Genomic DNA, 26,241 nt, shown 5'->3' with positions numbered 1-26,241 from the left:
TTTCACACGCAGGCTAAGTTCATTATATTTTCTGTCTGGTAAAAATTTCTAATAAAGGTTATTTTCAGTTTGTGAACTGAACCAAAGACAATAAAATCAGCTTAAATGATGGTGCAGTTGTAATTTTTTTGATATACTGTAATTTCAAGCTTCACTACTGACTTAAGTTCTACCTATATTCAGTATATAATGTATATAACGCGTCACTGGTGGCTCAGAGGTTAAGATTCTGGGCTATTGATCGGAAGGGTGAGAGCCTGGGCAAGGCCCTTAACCAAAGAACTGCTTCTGGGGTGCTATACCACGGCTGACCCGACCCTCTGACCCCAACTACCCTAAAGGCTGGGATATGAAAAAGAGCATCTGGTATGTGTATGTGTATGACAATAACGTTCATGGCTAGAGTCTTGCAGATATTTTCAGTAACATATCAATAAACAAAAAAGTATAAAACATATAAATGGCTTGTGTATTTCTTTTTTATTTCTCCCATTTATTATATGAAAAGTGGTTTATGAAAGAAAAGGCTTTGTATGGAAACATTAATAACTAGTGTTAATGACTGTATTAATTGATGACATATTCATGTTTCTTTTTCTGCCCTCACCTTACTGTCGTTGTTATACTGTGTATGTGTAATTGAGCTACATATCACTTATAGTGCAACATATTTTGACTAAAAAGAATGCCACTATTTAATTATTTAATAAACAAATAGCTATATCGTTTTAAACTCCATTTCTATTTTAAACAACATATTACAACAATGTTATTAAATTCACTACCAGAATTGCATATAATCAACACATTAGCGTTAATTAGCATTCCACACTGGATATATAGAAATGAATTGCACTTCTACAGATTATACAGCTTTTGTATAAATACAAAAGGTATTGAAATTCTACTCGTATGATTAATCTCATCCTAGAGTATAGACGCACTTACCATGTTTGATGAAACACTCCATGTTATTCCTCCAGGATCCATGCAATATACAAGACAGGACTGGACAAAAGTCTAGGCACCCTTTTTTTGTAAAAATTTTGTTATAGATGTTTATTTTATGACTTATGCATTACTGAGTCTGTAAAAATGCATTTAATGTTTCCAAACATTACTTTTCCAACAGAAAATGTTAGAAAACTGCACAAATTGCACCTGAGACTACTTTTTTTATTTTTTAAAGCAAAGGGCCATCACACCAAATACTGGCATTGTTTAGTTTATTACTAGCTACTGCACTTTATAGTATTTTTTAATGTAGAAATGTTTCTAAATAATTTCATTTCTGAAGGCATCTTTGCTTTACAGCATTTTTTTGAGATGCTTTTGCACAGCACTGTATGTACATTACTATAAATGACAATGTCTACTAAAACTAGAACTTCCAAAATCAGAAACATGATCAAATGGACAAGCAAATGCAGCCTGGGAAATCCCTTCACATCCCTTCAAGTTAGACATTTCTACTCTATATATACAGGAAACTACACTTTCCCGAAGTGAAATATTTCTTTGATTTTAAATAAAGTTCTTGCTTTTTAAAATGCCCAAAGAATGAAAAGGAAGATTTGCACTGAAAGACACCTCACCTCCATCGACATTTATAATCTATTCTACTTTTGGAAAAACTACATTACTGACAAATTGTAAAGAATTTTAAGTGTTCAATAGGAAATGAGTTTTCAGCATCATTCACTTCACATCCACTCCTCACGTGAGGTAAAGTGACTCATGGCATTTAAACACGAGCGTCTCTTATCTCCACTGATCTCTGTTCACACTCACATCCTTGGGGAAATAATTTTGTTAATAAAGTCATTGTTCCCCATCTTCTAATCGAAATTGATTAGGTTCACATTTTTTCCCCTATGGCATGTAACTATCCAAAAAACTTATCAATGTAAGAAAAGCACACTTAGCTAGCTAGGCATCTTTAGACAGAATTACTGTTCGTCCTGCTGCATTTGCTAAAATGGCTCCTTACACACCGTGATCCTGGAACTAAAATGGCGATGAAAACATTTCCATATCAACTTTTCTTAAAGTAGATATGTCAAATCAACAACTGTTCTTGCTTTCAGTGTGCTGTGAAATTTAAAAAAGGCATATATGTAATCATTATACTATTTCAGCTTGTTTTATGTTATTAGAAATACCGATCTTTAACACAGGCTGACATTCACAACCTAATCAGTATCAATAATTAAAATGATTACAAGAAATACAATTAATATTACTGAATAACCCCAATGCATTTTTTATATGCCGTGATGATCACATTGTGGTGCTGTCTACTGTTAGTCCATTAAATATTTAGTGTGTTTGTACATATACATGTATAATGCACTGAGATACAGCTAGTAGACTTTGTACTCTGTTTATTTCAATGTGATCAATCAGGTATAAATGATAAATTAGAGTGCAATTATTTATAATAAGTACTTGGAGGAAATGGCAATGTCTGGCTCTGTGGTGCTTGTCACTGTATGCTGTACAGCTAATTATATGTTATGTTGAAAGGCTAGAGTATGATATTTTCAGGTTAATTTAAAATAGGTGGCCATGTAAGTGTGCTGTGGGAGTGCATCACGCTGCGGGCCTTCTGTAGATAATAGAATAGTGGGCTTTATGTGTACATGTGCGATTTTTTTTGTGGCCTTTTTTTCTTACTTACCCAGTGAGCTCTGTTCCTGTTGGCTAAGAGACAGCACCTGGCCTGTGGGCTGCTCGTACAGAAGGAACTGGTAACGGTGAAAGCCAGTGTGCTTAGGAGGTGTAGGACGAGTGTACTCTACAAAGTAAAGAGAAAGAGAAAAAGAGAGAGAGAGAGAGAGATACAGGGTTTTATTCATGTCTTTAATGGCTTGCTGCTTAAGCTGGAATCATATCTCATGCTCTGAGTTCCATCACATACATTTTAGTTACATTAATGAGGCCAAAAGTCACATGGAGAGATGTCAAAAACATCAAGCATCACTCACCAGATAGCAAAGTGCCTTTAATGTCTCCTGCTCTGAGTGAGCTTCCCTATACATACAGAGAGTGAGAGATTGTTAGTATGAGAGAGAGAGAGATTGACAGAGAGTGAGAAAGACGTTCAGTCAGAGAGAGAGAGAGAAAAGCAAAAGAGACTGACTGAGAGAAAGCGAGAGAGCAAGAGACAGAGACAGAGACATGGACAGTTAAAGAAAGAGAGAAAGACAGAGAAAGACAGAGAAAGTCAGAGAGAGAGAGAGAGAGAGAGGAGAGAGAGCATGAATGACAGACAGTGAGGTTCAATCAGACAGAGAAACAGACCATATTCTACAGTGTATAGTGCTTAGAAGGTCTCATGAGGTCGAAGGGCTCCTGAGACTCATTCTCTCTAACTCATCACCTGAGAGGCTTTATGCGGTTCACATAAACTGACATTTTCCCGCTTCATGACCAATCCAAGCTTAAACCTGTCAACCATTTCTGTAAAATGTAATATCCGACACAAAGCCAGTTCCCAGGCAAATTAAATCCAGTGATTGGATTTCAGAATGGCAAATTCCCATATGATTAATTGTATATTAACTTCCTGTTGCCTAGAAACAGGAATTCATGTAGAGCTTGCTAAGAGTTGAACCTTTTTTTTTTTTTTTAAAACAGCCGCTTCCCCAAAGGGCACTCCTATATTTGTCATGGTTAAACCCATATTCTTAGCGGCTCCTGCACACTGTAAATAGCCCGGTAGATGTTTGCTTAATAAATGTGATTTCTCGGCACTGCAGCTGTGCCTGCTCCGTGTAGGAGGATCAGACCTTTAAAGTGCGGTTAGATGGTTGTACACAAATCCCAGATAAAGAGAAGCTAGAAATCTAGGCAGACTGTGGGGAATAGCCTCCATTAAACACCCTTAAAGTATTTCTAAAGAGTACAGTTAGTTACATTGATCGGGACGGGAGTGGGACATCTTCATCCTGTCCTAAACTCAGCATTGAGCACTGCCTCCTACAGGCTGAAGCACCACCATGCAACTCCAATGTCCCTGACATCTTAGTAAGATGACTTTCCTTTAGTCTTTTGTTGTAACATTTAGATTTATTGTCACTTATATTATGAATACATTCATATGTTTTAAAACATTAAAATCTGTCAAGGTAATTATAAACCTGTATTTGTATAATTTACTGAAACTCAGTTTTTGATTTCCATTCCTGCAAAAAAATATTTTAAGATTTCACCGTGTTTGTGTGGGTTTCCTCCAGGTCCTCCCGTTTCCTCGCACTTCCCAAAAACATGCAGATTGGTGGAATGGCTACACTTAATTTTTTCAGTGTTGGCACTGGTGCTAGCAGGATAAAATGTTCAGTAGCACAAAGAAAAGTTTTAAAGTGATCTTTATGGAGTTATTAGTGTATAATTTCTCGATTTAAACTGGACTTGCAAACATGGACATATGAAGTTTCCATATGATGGCATATGAAAAAATGTATGGACTAACATGAAAAAGAAAAAAACTTCACCTGACTGCCAATTTATTAGTTTTGCAAATAGTTTTGCTAGAATGTGAACTTGCGACTACTACCTGGCCATCCTGAGCATAAAAATTTTCAGAATTGTGCCAAATGACTGGAGAATTAACCATGACTGTGCTTAACTGTTATATTTTTTTAAATTGGTAAAGCAATTAATTTTTTTCTCACAAATAGAGAGCTGCGTGAGGGCTAAGCAAGTGTACACAGATAATGTTTATACAAATAATATGCTCCAAACAAAATAACAAACAAACCATTTACTGCCAAACAGACCGTTTTCGTTTTGTGTTACAAGTTACTGGTCAGACAACTTTCATGCTAATAACGCCATCACACTCATAATCTCATAGTCTCAGAACCAGCCAAGAAGACTCTCTGCCTTAACTCTGCACAAATGAGTGCTATAGCTGCATTTTTGGACTCTGGGTCCAATGTTTGCATGATAGGTCTCCACTGTTTCTACATTCTCATTAATATGACGTTGAACATGGCTGGAAAACAGTGAGATTAGAAGCTCTTGCTCTTTTGTCGTTTTCTGTAGCTAACAGCAAAACCTGTTATCACTTATGTTTGAATTATTTTTCTCCTATTAAACACCACAGTAGCAACAACAACATCCCATTGTGATACTGTGTCAGCACTGTAGACAACAGCTAACCTCTCACTGGAAAAACAAAAAGAAATACAGCAACAGCCAACAAATTAGCACCAAAATCACTAAACACCTCACAAATAGTTCAAAATAAACACATCTGATGTCTTTCAGGGTGAAGTTTTCCTTGTAAAAAAGTCTGTAATCATGAATCAAATAGCTGTTCTGAATCAAATCCCACCTGCACTCTCCAACAATTCTTATGAAACGTTACTTCAGTGTGCTGCAGCACAGAGGTTTTCAAACAAAGGGAAGCTGAAAACGAAGACGCAGTAACAAAAGTCAATTGTTTCAATTCCAAATTCTGGACTAGCCAAGACAAAAGAGAGACAGTGCTCTAAAGCGGGAATCAACAGCTGGAGAGCACATAAACATGCTTACATGCTGGAGCTGTCAATGACTTCATTATGTCTGAGAAGTCAGAGGTAGTGTAAAGTGGCCTTGAGGCAGTGAGCCGCGGTGCATGGCCCCCCGTCAGAGCTGACAAGTCGGGTGTCTCATGTTAGAGATCTGCAACAATTCATTTGCAACAATTACACTCGAAAGTGCAAGGAAGCTTTATTTAGAAGAGCCGATGGGTTGCACAGCCTGTGGAAGCCGGGGTGCCGTTGCCATGACAACACGTAGTCAACAGTATTTGGAGAGCAATGTGCGCTTTTCCGTGCTCCCACTTGGTCTGGCTGCGTTATTCTTGCTTGCCCCTTTCACAGAACAACCCGCGCCCTTTTCGCACTCATGTACTTTATAAATCCTGCACTGCAACAGCGAAAGGGCAGAGCCGAGAGGGTTCTAACAGCGCAGTGCTGCTGAAGAATCGTACAGTAGCTGTAAGGTTGCAAAGCAGTACGGGTCAGAACATTGCTGATGTGGCTCAGAATACATGAAAGACAGTGAGAGAAGACGAGCTACACTGTTGTTTAAAAAAAACAACGCTTGGAGGCTGACAATCATTAACAGTAACACAAAGTAAGTAGGACTTAAGTGTATGAAATATTTCTCACAATAACATAGTTTTGCAACACAGAATCTCATTTTCAAAGAGCAGTGCAAATATGACATTATTTGCTCAGGAAAATAATTAGATTGCTTAAAATACAGTTTCAGTAGTTTCTCAGCATTTATACCACAAAACCTTTGAATTCCCGAATCTGAAGGTGTTGATTCATTTTCTATAACAGCAGCTCTGACAGAATTTCCAGCTGAATTTAAATAATATTTATTTATTAATGTGCTCATTCTAATATGTTATTTCTACAGCAGTTTTATTTAACAAGAAAAATTGATAATCATTAATATGGTGAAGTTTTCTGTTAGGGAACACTTATTTAACATTTTTGGAAGGAGTCTCCAGTGTCAGTGCTTTTTAACAGTTTTCTGCCACAGGGAAGTCTTCAGGTTTCTTGGTAACATGACAAGCTGCATTTTTTGTCTTATTAACTTCTTTAGAGATTAAAAAAATCGAAGTGAGCAAACAACTGTTTATAGCTGCTATAAAGTAAGTAAAAACAGAAACTAACTTGTCTCATTGACATTCCATTACATAAAATGCAGCTATAAATGGATAAAAAAGTGACCTCGTTCATTAATAAAGTAAAAACTGTAATAGTTGGTAAGTAGTTGTGGTGTAAGTGGAATAAACAGGTTGGGATGCGCAGTTATAGGAAAATTGTCCACTTCTGGGGGCTAACAGTAATCCTGTTTCACATCGGGCCGCATCATGACATCCCGTTATTGATTATTTTCCTACAGCAGTACTCCCATAAGTGTTTTATTCTTTGCTTATCAAAACAATGAAGAAACACCGCACCGATCTTGTAATATATTCGTGTTTTTTTTAAACACTATGTATACCACTATAGTACATCAACAGCAGAACTATTTCAGTTTTCATAGACATATTATCATGTCACAGTATTTCAGATCGCAAAGCATAATCACACCCTAAAAAGCAGCAGTAGTTTAGCAGTTTGTGAAGAGAAGGAAAAAATCCCAGAACCTCCATTGTTAGACCTTTGAGCATGACCCTTAACCTTACATGTGCTGTACTTCGTGCAATTTCCTCCCTGAAGATAAATGAAGTTAAGAATATTAAATTCTCTCTTCAGGCTGAGTATATAAACCCTGGTCGAGTTCCCTCTGTTACACCCAAACTTCCATCAAGAGTTGTGTGGGTGACAAACCATTCATGAAAAGATTCCTGAGTGGCACAAGAAAAACAGTCACACCTATTTCCCTGACATTTACACCTGAAGAAGAAGAATGCCCTGTGGGAAGGGTGTATGTGGGCGGTAATCTGAGTGTGAATAAATTGAGTGATGAACAGGACCAGTTCTCTAAGGAATTCAGATAATCCATATTTATAATCTGATCTCCAAGAGTTCAGCAGCCATATTTGCAAAAAATCTTAGGGCATGATGAAGTGCCAATGCAAGAGGCATAGTTCACACTCTCGCCTATGTACATCTGGAGGATTACAAGCAATATCCACATGCTATATTTAGAGTTTTCCAGCTAAAGCGTTTTCTATTTTGAATAGAAAACTATTCTGAGTAGCAGCATTGAGGTGTTAGTTTGAAGCTGTTAGTATCTTTTTAAAACAGCCATGACCTTACATTTAAAAGTACTAGATAATTTAGAAGATGTACAAGATATGTTTGGGGACACAATACAGCTTTTCAGCAGGTTTGAAGGCTACATGATAGGTAAAAGGGAAACTAGCTAGTGTAAATGCTCAAAAACTGTCTAGGATATTATATACAATTCACTTCTAATTCAAATAAAGTAAAACTCCACTCATCGCTCATCCTGCCCACTTCTGTAGATCACCAGCTCACAGTATAAATGAATGACTTGCTGTCATTTTGTTGCGTCACTGGTGTTAACGCAGAGTTAGTGATATGATTTTTTTGCAGATATGGTCCTTGATTAATCAACAAATGGTAACTGATGACCTCAAGCAACAAAAGTCAAGCAACAAAACTGTTCCTCAAGAGAAGTGGACATGTATGCAGAATGACATGTTTATTGTAGAACTCTTACATTATAAGGGGTGGACAAATGATAAATTCTTTAGTGAGCACTCTAGGCAAGTAAAAGCTCCAGTGTGCTGCCCAGTCCCATGTTTTGGTTGTACAGAAACCTAAATGGCTTGGCTAAAGGTGAAGTTATACAGATAAAGAGTATATGATCTTATATGATGAGTATTTTCTCTTGACATGTTTAACAGTTCAGAAGGTGGTGGGATTTTGAAAGAGTAGCTTGTGTTATAGTTACAGCATAAACATCTGTCACACCACAACGAAGCACATTATGTTTAAATACGAGTTTAATAAATAGGATTATGTTTTTTTTCTTTTTTCTGGTTGTCTGTTTGGCAACTATAATTCAAAAATACACAAAATCTGCTTGTCCCAGGCACCTGGGCTACTCATTTGCCTGACCTTATGTAGTATATACTGTATGTATGTCTGTAAAACAAAATAAACATAGTGATACCATTCTATTGGCAGTTAAACTCCGCAGACCTCGGTGGTAAACACACTGAAAAAAAAGGCTTCAAAAACATAAAGCATGATGTGTGACCTCTGTCTGGATTATTTTAAACAAGCATGAATATGCTACATATAATGCTTCAAGTATCAGTCTCATCTGGTGAGCTACGCGAATTATAGAACGAACCCAATGACCATTACAATGGAGTTGAAAAGCAGAGATTTTTCAGAGTTATTTAGCCCTCAGAGCCTTATTCTGTTAAGTCACGTGCATGTGTTTCGAGAGCTCTTAAAATAATCCACACTTATACAACACAAAACAACAAACAGCTTGGGAAACACACACCCCCACACACACACCGAGCAGATTCTGAACTTCTGGCTTGGTTTCTTTTTAGCAAACAAAAGTAACATACTCGTTTTAAACCTCATAAAGAGTTTGTCCATTGGAATGCTGATATAAGGACAGTGCATTTTAAACATTTCACATTTTAAAACCCAGCTCAATAAAAAGCTTCTCATAGTGTTCAAAATGCACCTACTAACGTAGGCCTTAACAATGTGTTGTGTAACGCTTAATCAGATCCCCCTCACTATGTGTGTGCTAATAAACTTTTGATTTGTGTGTTTGTGTGTGTGTGTTTGTGTGTGTGTGTGTGTGTGTGTGTGTGTGGCGGGATCCTCCACCAGACCCAAACAGGTGGGCGCATACGTTTAGGGGAGGGTATGAGGGATGCCGCTGATGCCCACCCACCTCCAGGCCTCCTTCTCCCATCTCTTTTTGTGTGGGAGAGAGAGAGAGAGAGCGAGCAAGCGATTCACTCTTTCAGCCTGAATTACTCATTCATGCCTCCCTGTTTCATCTTTTCTTTTTCTGGCCCTCATCCCTGTTCTATTCTTTCCTGAATATCGTTCTTTATCTTTGTGCCTCTTAGCTAACTCTCAGCTGTATTTTCTTATGAATCCATCTTCTTTTTCATCTCTCAACCACGACACACCAGTTTTCTTTTTGTATGAATTATGGATACATCAATAATGATATTGATATCACGTATCGGTCTGATACTATGCTCGTTTACTTGTAAAAAATGCTCCGATACCAACATCCGATACCACATGATACTGTCATGTAACACCATTAATGATGGCAATCATAGCAAAGTACACTCCTGAGGAGCTACTACAAGTAACCTTATAAAATATCTTACAGTGTTTAACCAGTATCTTTATATCAGTGATATAAATAATATCAGTGAGCATGGCCATTACGAATAAGTGCAAAGTGCCGTGAATTGCTTGCACACAAAGGTATTCACGAGCCTGGAGCAGTGAAGTGAGCCAAGAAACTGTTCCACATGAGAGCACTTCAGTTCTACGAGTACTGAGCACTAAGACACATGCACGAGGGTAACGGACAAAAATATTAAATGGTAATGCAGAGCACAGCCTACCCTGTGCTTTTATTATTCAACAACCTGACTGTTGACAGTTAACCCAACTGAATTTTCCCCACTCAGATCCAGACAGATTTTTGTAGCACACAAACCAGCTGATCATGTGGTATTGTTGAGTATGTTGATTCTGGCTTACGACATGACATGATGTTGGAGAGAATGCAGAAGTAATGTTAGATAGCTAATTAGATTTCTTCTCCCTAGAAAATAACATGGCAAATGTGACTGCTACTTAATACAGAGGCTTCTCCATTTTTTTTACCAATCAAACAGACCACAGTCCTGCATTCTTTTTTCTTTTGGCTCACACGACCAAGGTTTGCAAATTCACAGTCAAAGTTCACCTAGATAAAGATAATGTGAAGCAAAAGTAGCCACTACCAGAAGCAAATGTGCGTCTTTCACAATAATCTGCGTCCTTTCCCCTTCAGTGAACTGGGTTTTCTTGTCGGGAGAACTTTGAGTTTGGTCTGACCATTGCATTAGTTGCACAAACAGAAAAGCATAGTTTTCTGCAGTAATAAACTGGCTAAACTGCACTGTTTACCCAGTATCATATTTGTAGCATTTCAATGAATTTCTCCTCAGAGTGATATTCTTTCCTCCAGCCTCTCTTCCTAATCTCATGCCATGACCCTGCCTCCATTCCTCTCTTAGGTGGGGCTGCTGTGTCTTCTCCTCACTCTTCCAGCAGAGGGAACAGGGGGGTCTCGCTTGATCGACACCACAACAGAAGGGCTGAGAGGCTGAGTGTCTGAGAGAGAGAGAGAGAGAGAGAGAGAGAGACAAAGAATACTGGGAGAAAGAGAGAGAGAGAGAGAGAGAGAGAGAGAGAGAAGGAAGGAGGTATGGAGAGAAAAAGCACGACAGATGGTGTTCACAGCTCTATTTCTGAGGCTGGACCTCTACCATGAGCCTGGTCCCCCTCCCCCTCTCCTTCTCTCTTACACTTGCTCACCCGTTCCATCCAAAGCCTTCCTCTTCCTAAATGAACCGTTAACTGCCTCCACTCATGGCCTTTCTCTGTCGCTCTTCACATCTCCTCCCTCACTCTTTGCTCCAAGTCCTTTAAATTATACCACACTAACTCATTCAGAACCCCATAGCGCTGCTCTTTCCAACTCTCATACTCCTCCCTCCACAAAAGACCTGTTCCAACGAGCTGTCTGTCCCTCATTCGTCTTGAGAAGCGCCGCATCGCTCACTCGTCTGCGCTACAAAATTTGTCATGTGATTAAATTACATAACCCAAAGCACATGCCAATTAGAATACCATCGTTGGCAAGTCTTTGATTTTCATCTTAATGAGATTAGAAGAAACATGGCACAGCGCTAACATGCCATCTTCTTCCATTTCTTCTGTGCTCTATAATGGGTTTATTGGAGGATTAGCTAGGTGTTAGCACAAGACAACATTCGGACTGGAAACTGATGCATTTCCAAAAACATGTCAACGTACTTTAGTAAGAGCAATTCTTTACAATATTAAATCACATTCAAATCCTATAAATTCTACCTGCACTGAGACAGGATTATACACTAAATCATAAACCTACATCCTTAAACTGTATTGAAGGCCTAGCTTAATGTTATTCTCCATCCCTGACATGACACTTTAAATAACTCACCAAGTGAAAGACAAAACTGACTATTAAGCTGACCATGTGACCTCAAGCAGAAATCGTCATAGTGACTCATAGTGATTCATTTTCACATTTGCGTTTATCACTGGCCTAAGAAGTTATTAGAGAAAAGTAAAAGTAGTTAGAGAAAACCACAGACAAATTGGTCAACATTTCATCATAAAAATGCCATTAGACATCAGAAAAGGTGCTTAGACTTCTATACTCATCAAGAAATGCAAGATTCTATGAACACAACCTGGAGACACTCCCGACTTTTATGTTTCCACCTTTCCCACAGCAAAAATGGCATTTATGTGAGTGAAAATATCTTAACTACAGTCAAATGTATCTATTATTTCCTATTATTAGATTGCAATAAACCAAATAAGATTATAAGGCCTATTTCTAGCCAGTTTGGTTTTTACTTATTTCAAGCTTTAAATAGTCTGTTCTACTGGCAGATAATTTTGCTTCTTTCTAGAAATAAATGATAAAAATAAGCAAAATTATCTGCCAATAGAACGACACTCTTAAAAATAATTCTTATAATAGGAAATGCTACCTAAATTTGATTCTATTCAAAGATATTTGAAAGATATGCGTACTTTTTTGCAATGCAGCCCTGTATGTTTGAGCTTCATTTTTGAGGTGTGCCAATGTTTCAGTAACAGCTACAGGAAGATATCAGAATTGTCAGTTTAATTGTAGGTGTACAGCACCTTGCTGTACACAATATGCGCCGATGTAACATGGCCTCATGTTGTCCCGCAAGCTTCATATCTGACAGCCCCCTCCTGTATGCATGAGAGTAAAAGCCTCCAACTTCCCACTTTTTTCGTCGGGTCCAGAGTGATCCCAGTCAACCCTGATCCTTCTCACTCTGCTTTCTTGCTAGGAGTTCCTTCCACACTTTACAGTTTACTTCCAGAGCATTTCACATCACTTTTTTTCACCCCGTGACCACTTGTGTTCCATCCGCTTGCTCTTCGTTGTGAGAAGAGCTGTGCGGCCGAAGGGAAACCCCCGGTCTGAGTTCCCTAGGTAACCCTGGAGAGAGTGGGCTGGAGAAGGGGGCTGACTGCCTGTCTGACTCATTTGGAGGGAATCCTAAAACACGACTACTGCCCACTTTATCAGCAAACAAATGCACACACATAAAACACTGTACTGAGAAACAAACGCCCATGCTTAATCCACATACAGCACCACAACACTCTCCTACACAAAGACTTAATACATATATTGGCTTTATATCCCCTAGGTAGCAGGGAAACCCTGCTGTGTGTGTGTGTGTGTGTGTGTGTGTGTGTGTGTGTGTGTGTGCGTGTGTCTAAGTCTGAGTCATACCTGCACAATTGATGACCCAGACTCAGTGAAGCTGAGAGTGCAGTGTGGCACTGATAAGCTTTGGTTGACTAACCAGCAACATGAGATGCAGATGGCTAGCTGAGTATGATTAAACTGCTGTATGAGGCATTGACAAATGTCAGATTTTGTTTGAATGGCACAAATGACACAGATCATCAACAGCCACCTGCCCTTCTAACTAAAATATGAATGGTTAACTTTCATTACTGCCTGGGATACATTTACAAAACATTTAATTTAACCACTATATTTCCATTATAGCACTTTCACAAGCATAATGTTATATGCAATAAATGAGTACTCTGCTCCTAGGTCAAGTAAAGAAGCTAACCTAAGCAAGTGTATGTAACTTGTTTCCTGGAGACTGATGTCTCTTTTTGTCAAGGGTGGAGTTGGGGGTTGATTAAACTTTTGAGGACTCAACAGGCATGTAATGAAGCTCAGTATGTTCAAGATCAGTCATCTTCTTAAAGAGCTCAGGGTAATAGGGGATGCATAAATACCATTGTTTTCAGACTGAGTAAAGGTACATGTTTTTTGGTACTTAAAGATACCTAAATGAGAACTTAGTATTAAGCTGTCAGGGTGCACAGAGCAGTACCAACGAGCATGGTCATTAAAACATGAATTGTGCTTTGGCATGTGGGTCTCAGTGCTCGCTGAACTGAAGTGCTCACTTGTGTGATGCTTGCTTCACTGCTCCACACTCTTGAATTCACAGCACCTTGCCCTCGTTTTTAATGACCGCGTTCGCTGATGCTGCTCTGTGAGCTCAGGTCACCGTCCTTACACTCTCCATTCAACATACTGTTTAAATTTCATGAAGATATTTTATCAGGTTACTTTTATTGTAGGAAGATGCTATATTAGCTCTTATATGTTTGTAATTTTACTTTGATTGCCCTCAGTACATGCAAAATACATCCAGATCGCTGTCTTTTATTTCACCTGTTCAATGTACTCTAGACTTAACATTACATAGTATTATATGGTATCAGATATTGGTATTAAAGCAGTATCAGAACATTATCGCTTCTGATGCATCCCTACCTGTAACTATAAAAATAGACACAGTGTGTCTCTAGACACAGCGTGTAATATCCAACAGGACCAGATTAGTCTAATAGTAAAATCCTCTTTGATTTTGAAAAAAAAAAAAAGTTACTGTAGCAGGCACACTGGAAATATTACCACCATACACTATTTATATTTATCCATTATGTCAGAGTAAAGTGTCTAACACCTTTCCGACAGCGTCACTACAACTATTTTATCACGCTTTCACAAAGCGTCGACTGGATGACTTGTCATTTGGAACATGAACCGTTGCAGTACAGTAGGCACCATATTACAATGTGACTCTGTGAGTTTTACTCTGCGTCTCTCACTGAAGAGGCACTACTCGCTGCGCTGCTACAGTCACTGTTTAATTCTTCAATTATAATTGAGATGGAAACGGCTCAGAGGTTATGGAAACTGTTGGGGAACCGGGCCCACTTCACAGAAAGGTTAATGAACCCCATGGCCCTCTGGGAGATGGAGTATGCTATTAATTTGACAAACGTGGGAAATGAATGCTTTTATGCTTTTATTGACGGTGACCAGAAAACGGCCTTTGCAGGAATGAAAGGTTTTTAGTCTTGCTGGCTCTCTGCTCGCTGCCGCAAAACAATGACGCCGAATGCATTTGTTGGAAGAAAACTAAGTACATAATTGTTTGAACGGTAATTACAGGGCAAAATGTTTCTTCATTAATTCTGTTTTTTTTTTCATGGAAATCGCACAATGAAAACATGCACAAAGGTATGAGTAACACAGGCATGTTCATGTTTTATGCAGTGAATGGAACATTTTTGCATCAATTCTTGCATGATATCACTGGTAGTGCGACAGATTTAACTAAATGGGTCGAAAGATTTCAATTCGGCAAAGGGTTGATGTGGAATTTGGAGACCTTAGAAAAGCATCATAGAATTTGGTCACAGTAGCAAAACTAGGATGACACTGTTCTTGAGAGGAATATGATTTAACTGTTTAGCGCAGTCAATTAAATTAAGGCCTGACTGTGCTGCTAGTTTACCTGTGACATGCAGAATTTAATCTGACTGATTTGTTTGAGTTGATGTTAGAACTGAGGGCTGGGTATCATTCCTGAGTGTATGCCAGGGTTGGACTGAGGGCACAACCCAGTACTTTCAGATACCAGTAAGAACAGTGAAAATATTTTTGGGCTCTATTTTCATGACAATGTGTAATTTGTGTAACCCAAGTGTAATTTGGCACTTAATGCTGGCGTGTTGCTATTTTGGTTGGGTGCAAGACAATTTTTTCACATTTGTGACTATTTCCATAGTCATGACATGACACCAGAACAAAAATGGGTCCTCCCAAGACCGCTCACTTACATACAAACTAAATACAACAGAATTAATTTTTTCACATGTCATTAAACTAAAGGCCAAGTCACACTAAAGTTTTAATAAAGCATCTTTTAGTTACTTGATCCAGCACATCCTGTTGTTGTACAAAATATATTAGAAGCATGAAGTTAACTGCAGTCACAGCTGTACATCAGTAGTTATACTATATGACCAAAAGTATGTAGACACCTGGCCATCACACCCATATGTGCTTGTTAAACATCCTATTCCAAAACCACGGCCATTAATATGGAGTTGCCCCCAGCCCCCCTTTGCTGTTATAACAGCCTGCAATTTCTGAGAAGGATTTCCACTAGATTTTGGAGTGAAATTGTGGGAATTTCTGCCCATTTAGCCACAAGAGCATCAGTGAGGTCAGGCACTGATGTTGGATGAGGAGGTCTCGGGTGTAGTCGGTGTTACAATTCATCTCAGAGGTGTTCAGTGGGGTTGAGGTCAGGGCTGTGTCCAGGCCACTCAAGTTCTTCCACTCCAACCTTGCCAAATCATGTCTTCATGGACCTCGCATTGTGCACAGGGGCATTGTCATGCTGGAACATGTTTGGGTTTCTTAGCTCCAGTGAAGGGAAATCCTAATGCTACATGATACAAAGACATCCTATACAGTTGTGTGCTTCCAACTTTGTTACAACAGTTTGGAGAAGAACCACATTTGGGTGTGATGGTTAGGTGATCACACACGTCTGGCCATATAGTGCATTTATGAGGTCTGAATACTACTATATTAACTCCTCACTACATGTCCTTTGTATGTGACCACTTGGTGAGCACCACCGGTGAATCCACTGTGAAATTATTTTGTATATGACCTCATCCATGAGCTTCTGCACATTTTCTTGTAAGTAGGCTACCTTTAAGTATTTGGATTAGCCTGATATCTGCATATTTAGCCCATGCATGTTTTTAAATGATTATGGATATTTTATTAAAATAGAAATTATATTCAAGTCTTTGCACTTGATACTACCACATAGACAGAGAAAACAATTATATATTTTCTGTAGTTTAAATCCACCAGTTGGTTACTTATATAAAATCTGTAAGAGAAATCAAATGGTATGCCAGCATCTCTCCACTGCGCACACTTGGTCTTTATTGAAAATCAGAGTAGCTGAACTGATTGGATATCGCAGCAGCTCACTAAACCACACCTCCTGATATTATCTTGATAAAGCTCTGAGCCACCTCAATGACAAAGATAAAAATACAAAAGGTCTTACCATGTTTTGTTTTTGTGTGCACACCATGATAACACAAAACAGAGCCCTTCGTTTTCAACAAGGCCTCTATGAGGAAATCCATTCTAAACTACTTTACCAACAGACATTTTGCAAGCTTCTTACTCTAACTTAACATTGAAAAAGTAAAAGTGGCTAAAAAGAAGATCTTTTTAAAAAAATGTACCCAGGAATTTAACATAGTATTAGTAGTATTCAGTCCTGCCTGCTATTCCATTGCCCACTGGGAGTCTTTAATAGGCCATTTACAATCCAGTACTCTTCAACTGTACTTTTCCTCCCAAATGATCTTCGTACCTTTAAATGTTGATGCTTGTAATGGTCATCAGCATTATCACCGTGGTAACAATTTCACCATGACAACTCCGTTTCCATTTAAAGCTGCTGGATTGTGTGTGCTTTTTTCAGTTTCCTCAGAGGTGCGTCTCTACTACACACAGCCCTTGCCACACCTTTTCACATATGACTCTGTGTGTTTATTCTTACCTGTGTCTCAAGTTTTCAAGCTATGGGTTTTAACAAATCTCTTTTCTGAGTGACATTCTTCAACCTCACAAAACGGGTAGCAACGAGAGAGAAAGAAAGAAAGAGGGGATGTGTGTGTGTGTGTGTGTGTGTGTGTGTGCACGCAATGTTAGAGAGAGGAAAGTGATTTAATCCCCCCCAAAGGAGCTCCCCTCTGAACCCCGTATCGTGAACTCGCAGGCAAAACTCGTCGCCGTAGGCAACCCCACACACAATGCGCTGTCTTTTTAATTTCATCAGCTGTGAGAAATCTATACAGCGCACTGGAATTCTAGCACAGCAGCGCCAGGGTGAAAAAGAGAAACGAGAAAAAGAGAGAGGGGAGACAGAAATAAACTCGAGCTGTGAGAATAAGAAAGTAATCTCTGAGCTGTGGTGGTGATAGCAGAGATCACATTGCAGGGGTTGTGCTGAATATTTTTAACTGCAATCAAACAGACTTAAATGGGTTACTCTTTTGCTTTATCATCCACCAAGTAGTTTTCTTATCACCATAAGGCTGCTAACTAGTCATTTCACTTAGTTATTTGATCAGTAACCTCTGCCTCAAACTCAAGGTCAGTATGTATAGAGCTTCAGAGAAATACTTAGAAGTTGGAAAGAAAAACTGAAAAGAAAAAAAAAATCAGAGTTAAAAGCTGGGAGGAAAAATGTCTAATAAATTCTCTTGGAGAAAGTCTTAGCAAGAAGTAGTTAATCCTAGGAGTAACTCTCAAGCACAAAATATGACAGCTAGAACACCATTTAACCACACCCCTTTTCCATAGAAATGCATAACAAAATCACGCAATTTCAAACATCAGAGTAGGGAAAAATGTGATCTCAGTGATTTTGACCATGGCATGGTTTTTGTTGCCAGATGGGTTTAAGTATTTCAGAAACTGCTGATCTCCTGATTTTCAACACAACTATCTCTAGAGTTTTACACAGAATGGTGTGAAAAACAAAACAAACAAACAAACAAAAAAAAAACCAGTGAGTGGAAGTTCTGCACTGATAAGAGTTGTTGTTGATAAGAGAGGAGAATGGCCAGACTGGTTTGAGCTGATAGGAAGGCTATGGTAAGTCAAATAACCATTCTTTACAACAGTGATGTGCAGAAAACCATCTCACAACACATCACACACCACTGAGTTGGATGGACTACAAAAGCAGAAGACCACACCGGCTTCTACCCTGACTCACCAAAACCTTGGACAAACGTTGACTGTTCTTCAATCTTCAACTGTTCAGTATTTATATATTACAATTAATAAACCACATTTTATAAGCTGCAATCACTATGATGATGAATTTAATGCCAATTATATCAAGGACATCTTACATTAATGTAAGGGGTATGTTTGCCATTTAGCCTGTTCAGTCGATGACATCTAATTGTCCTCTGTTCACTGAACTCAAATGCAAACCCTATAGCTCAGTTGGTGAGAGAAAAAACCATAGAGGAGGCACTTAATACAAAAATGTATACATATACATAGCAGTCCAGGTCAGTTTTGCAAGTTAGCTTGAACACATACTTTTGAATATGTCACAGAAGAATTTTCTTCTGTGATATTTGGCCATTAAAGCTAGCTTATATAATGGGATTGGACAAAAAGATGGGCTACTGAGATTGAAACTACTATCTCAACATACATTTCTGAGAATACTGCAGGTAACACTTACCAGGTGCTATAAATAATATTTCATTCTCAGAGGTTTGCTCCTGGCAGAGAGGCAGCATAGACGTGACCTGGTGTCAAAAATATGATCTTCCTATTGGTAGTAATACAATGGGTAATTTATTTTGGGTATTTTGGGTTTATTTCCTTAGCTCTTACATGTCATCAATCAACATGGCAAAGAATTGCCTACTTTCACCAGAAGGGGCTCATTTGAATGGCACTGCAAACTGAACCAACTGCAGGCCACTGGTTTGTTTGCGTAACATGTAGGGGGAAGCAATTGTGAAAAAAAGTGTTCCACAGCCTAGAAACAGCATGATTTACTGTAATCTTGCAAGCCAGAATCGCAAGTTAGATTGTCTAGGGCTGACGCTGGAACGCTGTGAACCTCACAAACTTTTTTCAATCCAGTGACTATATGCTACTCCAAAAAAGTTGTTGCTGCTCATTGTTGGCAGAGTGTTCAAAACTTTGTTTGTCTGTCAGGCTGACAGAAATCAGTGCATGGAAGTGTGTACACATGGAAGTGCAAATAATGAGATGAGATGCACTTTCTGATGAGATACGGATGGTTGTGGCTAGTTAAGTGTACAATATACACCAGACGATCCATGGACAGAGTATCTGAGACTGAAAATATCAGTTGGTTCACAAACACGTCAACTTGAAGTTTTGTTTTAGTTATGATACTTTCAAGATACTTTACCTTTAAGAAAGTCACTAAGTTTAAATATAGGAGACCCTGAGGAGCCCATCAAGAGTAGCTAGAGCTGACAGTCATGAATTATTTCCTGTTTTATTTGTTTTTGTTTCCAAATAATCACCACCGCAAACCATTAGCCCTACACACTAAATATGTTAGCTGGGCTCATCATATTTGGGTTAAAAGCCTCCAGTTTTTAAGCGGCAGCATTAATGTGGCATCTGTGCTCATCTGAGTCAAGCTTCAATCCAGACGACGCGCATGTGAAACAGGTCTGTAGCCGGTTGGTGAGAAGACTGAAGGCACTGACTAAGCTTTGAACAGACAGGCTGTGTGTGCATGTCCGTGTGCTCATAGTGGCTGATTTCTAGGGTGCAAGCAGGCCGACCTGCCGTGTGTTCTGCTACACCTCTGACTCACGAGGCCATGTGACGCGAGACCCACATAGTGCTACAAAACTGACAAAAAATAACAAGAATAAACAGAACGTGTTCTAGCTTAGCATGACCTGGTTGAGATGTACCTGTTTGTTAATTGACAGCTGCCATACATGAATCCGTTAACCCTGCCCTCCCCCTCCATTCATCAGTTTGACTAGAGTTTCTCAGCGCCCCCTCAGTGAATGGTATTCCTCGACGGCCCTCGCACCTCTCTCTCTCTTTCTCTCCTCCACGTTCGCTGCATCCCTCCCTCCTCCAAAGTCAGCAGTCTGTTTAATCGTGCCAGGAATGACCAGCTTATGCAAGAGCAGGTAGGCAGCAATCAACCCACACCAGGCTCCTACTGAGAATCTCTCAGCTTTGCTCCCTCTCTCTTGCTCTCTTTTGCTTTCTTTGCTTTCTTCTTTATTATTCTTTTCGTTGCACTTCTTCCTGAAGTTACACTCCTAATTTTCCCACGCTCTGAACCATCCCTTTATCAATGCCCATTTCTCAAGATGCCCTTTCACTTTATCCCAGCATTCTCCCTTCATCTTTTCCTACATCCACAGATCATCCAGCTTTAGGAAGTGGAAGAGCAATTGAGATAAAACAGACAAAAAGGACAGCTTGAGAAGGGGTTACATTGTCTGTGGCTCACAAATCAGGATTTGAAGCACAATGCATTGTGGGGGCACAGGAAGAGAGAGCATCTTACAGAGGAGTGTTAATGTATGAGGTTGTGGAGCACACATGAATCTGCTCCAGTTAGCTCACCAGAGTTACCAGGGAGGGTTTTATCCTTGTACTCAGGATGACAATGGATGCCATAGAGGCTACTTATGCTACAGTGGAGATCATAGGAATTAGAAATTATAAAACTGGTAGTTATCTACTTATCTTGTTATGGATGACTTTAGAGGTCATCCATAACAACAACTTTATTAAATTAGTTGTAAAAGACAAGCTCATACAACCTCTAACCCTCTATCACTAAGCCATTCTTAGTAAGTTTTACAGGCAGGAATGCAGTTTTAGAGAAAAATATCAGTTGTAACTGTTGCAAGACTGATGCCTGTGTGACAATGGATGGAGGGCTGGTCAATCCTCTCTGTTACAGCACTAAAAGAAGTGCTGAGTGACCATGCAGTCTGAGCAGCTTTTGTAACTTATCAATACAGATAAATGAATGGAGCTGACAGCCAAACCCCCAGGGATTTAACTAGATGTTTGGCAGGCCGTTATCCTGTCTTAGATGCCTCTGAGATACTTGCTGTGTACTGTCTCAACTATAATTGTAAGGATAAAAGCAACAGCCAAATGAAAGTTAAATTAAAATGAAAGTAAATGACTCAAATATTTGGACCAAGTGTGAAAATGCCCTAGCAAGGCAGGCGAGAAGTCACCTGATGTGGTAAATAAAATGGCACTGGTCTGTACTCTGCTGATTGGCCATTCAAGAAATCATTGACAAGTAGCACTTATCAAGTAACAGTTATAGTTAAATACTAAGAGTAAACAGTGGATAACATTGGCGATACATAACCTTTTCACCTGCATTTCCACAAATGTTTTTACTAGATGTCCATTTCTGTTGTCCACAATTGGGATTCTCAATTTTCCTTTTGTCTAATCCCACTTTCACTTCCCACGCACAAGCTAGGTCTTCAACTGGGGAGAGCGAGGATGAGCACATGTTTCCTCCAAAACACGTGAAAGCTAGCTGCATCTTTTTGAACTGCTGGGTAGGTGAACACACTCAGAGGAAAATGCTAACTACCCTCTTCCGCATACATGAGGTCACAGATGCCCAAGATTGGCTATTGTTGCAGTGATCGATAGGAGAGAGTAATGCCATCCCTCCCACCAAATGGCTGCAGCATCATTGGGATTTGAACACATGACTCTCCCGAACACCTCGCTGTCGTGCGCCTTGGGAGCCCCTCAATCATCCAGCCTTTGGCATGCTTCTGAGTAAGAACTATCAGGTCCTAGTGCAGGACGTGGGACTAATTGTAGCACATAAGGTGTAAATAACTGTAGCACAGGACATTAAATCTGTAATGGGTATGTAGTGATGCTCTCTGCAACTCTTCTTTATTGATGGAATGCTGGTTCACGTTTTAAGTCTATACCACCACCTACTGTACAGATGTAACTGCAAATCCCAAAAACGGGCTATCAGGTGGGGTATGAGGTGAAAATGCCTCACTCAGGTCAGCCCACTCTGCGGATTTCACTTCCAAGATCCGGTGACGTGAAGCCTACGCTCTCTCTGAAGTGTGTATGAGTGAGTGGGGTGAAGCCAGGCTATACCAGCAGGAAGCTTCTCCCCTTACCTTGCTGTGGCAACAGAAGCTGCATTCACCATGAGGAAAGCAGTTGTTATAGTGATGGTATGAGTTTGGCAGGCTATGTGAGGCGAGAGGACGGTATGCGTGGATGGAAGATGGAAAGGAGGATTATTATTATATAAGACAGAGAGAGGGAGAGAGAGATAGAAAGACAGAGAGAAAAAAAGAGAGAGAGAGAGAGAGAGAAAGATCACAGTAACCAAAGCAGCCCACATTGCAAAGGGAGAATCACAGTGACAAGCAACATGTGGTAGCAATCACAAGATCCCAGCCTCCTTACAAGCGCTACACAACCGCACGGCACACAAATACACACAAAAAAAACAATTCCCCCCACACATCTTACATACTTTAAGTGTGTGTAATACGTAAGTGTGCACATACACTCTTGTGAAAAGGGCACAAAAACTGTACCTTTCCTTGTCACTGTGGTGGTACCATCAAGGCTACATCCTTTGTAAGTTTAGTGTGTATCTATTACATGGTAATGTGACTGTAGTGTACCTTCAAAATGATAGATAAGGTACACAACTGGAACTTAAGGACCAGTCTTGTACCTTTAATTAGTTTTAAGGTAAAAGATACACACTAAAGGGACAAAAGACCTACCCTTGAGTGCACCATCCCAGTGGCAATGTACGTTTTACATGTAGACAGATACATGTAAAGACACATACACTTGCCTTGCACTTGAGTTCAGTTGAAATAAGTTCTTGCACTGTCCTCATCAGGCCTTGTGTACACTTGACCCTGTTGTATGTGTGTGTTTGTGTGTGTGTAAATGGGTGTGCATATGGAAGGAGTGGCAGGTCAATGACCTGTACACAGCAGCACCTCAGTGTACAGCTGAGTGAGACAGAGAAACCCCCCTCAGACTGCAGAACACCTCCAGATGGCCTTCCACGTTAAAGGCCCATTGTCAGATGTGCCGGACTTGCCATCAGGGAAGAACCGAAATACAAACTGCATGGAGTGAGACTGAGTGTGTGGGTGTGTGCGTGCTTGAGCTCAAGTAGTCCCCCTCCTCATTTAGCATTTAGCTTACACAATGCTACAAAAATGTTCCACTTCAGGTTAAATTCATTCACAAACAAAGGAGTGTCCTTTAGTTTTTTTTTGTGTTGTTTTTTTTTTTGCCAATGGGAATGTCATATCCGAGATCTTTCCATTCATGCATAAATTTTAGACAGCTGTAATATAAAAGCTAACTAGATAAATTATTCTCTTAGGTTGCTTTTTTAGGTCGTTGCTGATCTCTGTAAGATGTTATTTTCATAATTTATAGGTTCCTAAACAAAACTAACAAAGACTGAGTCTAGAAGAAATCCCAATTAAGCTGCAGCTAAGTGTGCTGAGAGTGATTGACACTGACAATTTGCAAAGTTGTATGAAACCTGTGCAAGTTCACACGTTTCCAGGTCTCCTAAATATGGAATTAAAACAGCAATGGATTTAAAAAAAACAAGGGAGGATGAGAAACAGACGTGTACGGCGCCCACCCTCTCTTTCTGAGATACAGGTGGCTCTCGAGGTTAGTGGCACTCGGCGGCAAATGAACTACTCCGCTGGAATGTTTTCTGAACGCAAAAACAACAACAATGGCTATGCATATGTCGGTAAATCTGTCGGTCTGGGCGTTAGCGTGTTAGTGGAAAAGCGAGCAGCAACGCAACAGAGAGAGGAAGCAAGAGGGCAGCAGCGCTCATCATTAGCGGGGCTGAAGCGCACTCCGCTACCTGCAGCCCATATGCACACAGATGTTCCTTCGGCAAAGTGTGAGGCTCCGACAGGAGGGAGGGGGGAGCGCACCACATGCACGGGTGAAATAAACAGTTGTCAAAGAAGATGATTGATAATTCACAGTGTATCATAATTATAGAATTGCTTTTTATTTTTTAATGCACCTCAACAACTCGGCAAGCAATAATTGTTAAAAAAAAAAAAAAGATAAGAAACTTCATGCAAGTTTTAAAGGAACTCAGCAGGCAGCATGGACAGGGTGGTTTAGGTTGAGCTAGGTTTATCTCTTTTAACCCTGCATTCAAACAAGCAAGTCATTAATGTTGCTCTCGCACAGCATAATCCCAAGTGCTGAATTAACACCCGGAGTGTTGATTTAACACTTTGAGTTCATTTGTGTCCAACTGGACATACATTATCACTGTAGTGTTTATTCATGTGGTGTTAATTCAACACGCTGTTTGTTAATTCAACACTAGGGATTTTGTTGTGCACTTTCTATCTGTAGCAACCTCTATCATTATTACTCACACTCATTCACTGTGCAGTATTCCAACAGGAAATGGTAGCTAAATTATATACAGTGTACTGTATCATTTTTACACACCACTATTACTTTAATAAATTACTGCGCCAAATATGGAGTCTTGGAATCTGACACAAATTTTCACCTATCTTTGTTTTGAACTTGTTTAATCTTTGAACTTACTTGTTAAAGTAAGATTTGTCTTTAAAAACATATAATTTAAAATTACGGGTTATGGTTTTGAGAGTTAAAAAAAATCCAAACCCTAAATACAACTCTCAAAAATACAGATTTTATGTAAATTAGGCCAAAAATGAAGCGTCCAGGATTCCCAGGGAAAGGTATACATATTCAGAGCGGACAAACAAAAAGGTTTTTATGTTCTATTCAAATAGCTAGTTTTCTACAGTGATGTTAAATCACAGCGAAATTGATGCTTTCAGTTAGTTTGATATCTGGTTCGTTTTGTTTCTCACTACACATAATTGAACAAACCAGAAAGAAAAAAAAAGCCCAAAACACTGGGGGCATGTAGGGCTGAAAAGGCATGCACAAAACTCTTTCATTCATTGGTCAGAAATATGACGATGAAAAAAAGTAAACAAAACTTTGCCCAGCGTGTGTAGAGCTCAAAAAATCACCCGAGTACAGAGAACACCAAACATCAGACTCGCTCAATATATTACTAGATATTTAGACACATGACTAGTTTAAACAGTCTGTGTGCTGCATACACCAGTTATCTTTTTGTTCTCTTTTTGTTTGTCAAAAATCTCCAGAACGTGTCACATTTCTGCAGCACTTCGCTCTGTCCGTTGTTTGATTGTTTATTGCTGAGAATAAGAAATTCATTGTTAGCCTAGTGCATTTCCTTGAATTTGCAGTCAATTCTTTAAGCAATAGGAAACTAATGCACTGAATGTAATATCTGTGTGAGGTTTTCATACTTTCATATTTGCGTGAATATCCAGGCTGCACAAGTTTGCATCAATCAGACATAGCTGTCTGAAACTCCAGTAAGAAGAACATCACAGCAGTGCAATCCTTTTGAAACAAAGGCATGATGAAGTCTCTCTTCATCACACTGTGTTAATTTAGAAAGCAGTTTGGAGATTTTTTTTGGTTGGTAAAAGTTTCTCTTTTCTTTTTTGCGAAAGCCCTCAGAGAGTAAAGATGGGCGTGAGTGCAGCCTCGCTGAAGGAAAGCGTCTGTCACACGGGGGAAACGAGCTGCACTGAGGGAAATTATACCATGTGAACAAGCACTGGGGCCCTAATAACACCTAACAAATGAAGCGAAAACTTCACATTCTTTAAATACAAAGACAACTATGTCCTGAGTGACACATACACACACACACAATACAGCTTAGTGCATATACACACACACGTACACACACACGCACACACACGCACGTTTAGCCACCCACGCACATACATACACACAGTATTCAATAGACTGAAAGGCTGCAATCAGTGTAAACAGCACCTTGATTTTTTTTTTCCAAATAAACAGCAGTATCCAGAACTC

The 26,241-nt window shown here is 39.4% G+C and overlaps 1 protein-coding gene across 4 annotated transcripts in view; it reads right to left on the bottom strand.

Annotated features, from left to right (window-relative positions):
- LOC113533497 (phosphatidylethanolamine-binding protein 4) overlaps positions 1–26,241 on the bottom strand; it is a 92,787-nt gene that overhangs the window by 17,032 nt on the left and 49,514 nt on the right. For 2 of the 4 annotated variants that reach the window (XM_026925669.3, XM_026925667.3), the window contains exons 5-6: positions 2,988–3,033; positions 2,681–2,797 (exon numbers count right to left, since the gene is read on the bottom strand). In XM_026925669.3, coding sequence (XP_026781470.1) covers positions 2,681–2,797; positions 2,988–3,033 — 163 coding nt within the window. The remainder of the gene's footprint in view (positions 1–2,680; positions 2,798–2,987; positions 3,034–26,241) is intronic. The other 2 variants (XM_053236295.1, XM_053236294.1) reach the window with 1 other exon arrangement.

The sequence above is a fragment of the Pangasianodon hypophthalmus genome, chromosome 8, assembly GCF_027358585.1.
Source record: "Pangasianodon hypophthalmus isolate fPanHyp1 chromosome 8, fPanHyp1.pri, whole genome shotgun sequence".
Lineage (NCBI taxonomy): Eukaryota > Metazoa > Chordata > Actinopteri > Siluriformes > Pangasiidae > Pangasianodon > Pangasianodon hypophthalmus.
This window is presented reverse-complemented; position numbering and strand designations above follow the sequence as displayed.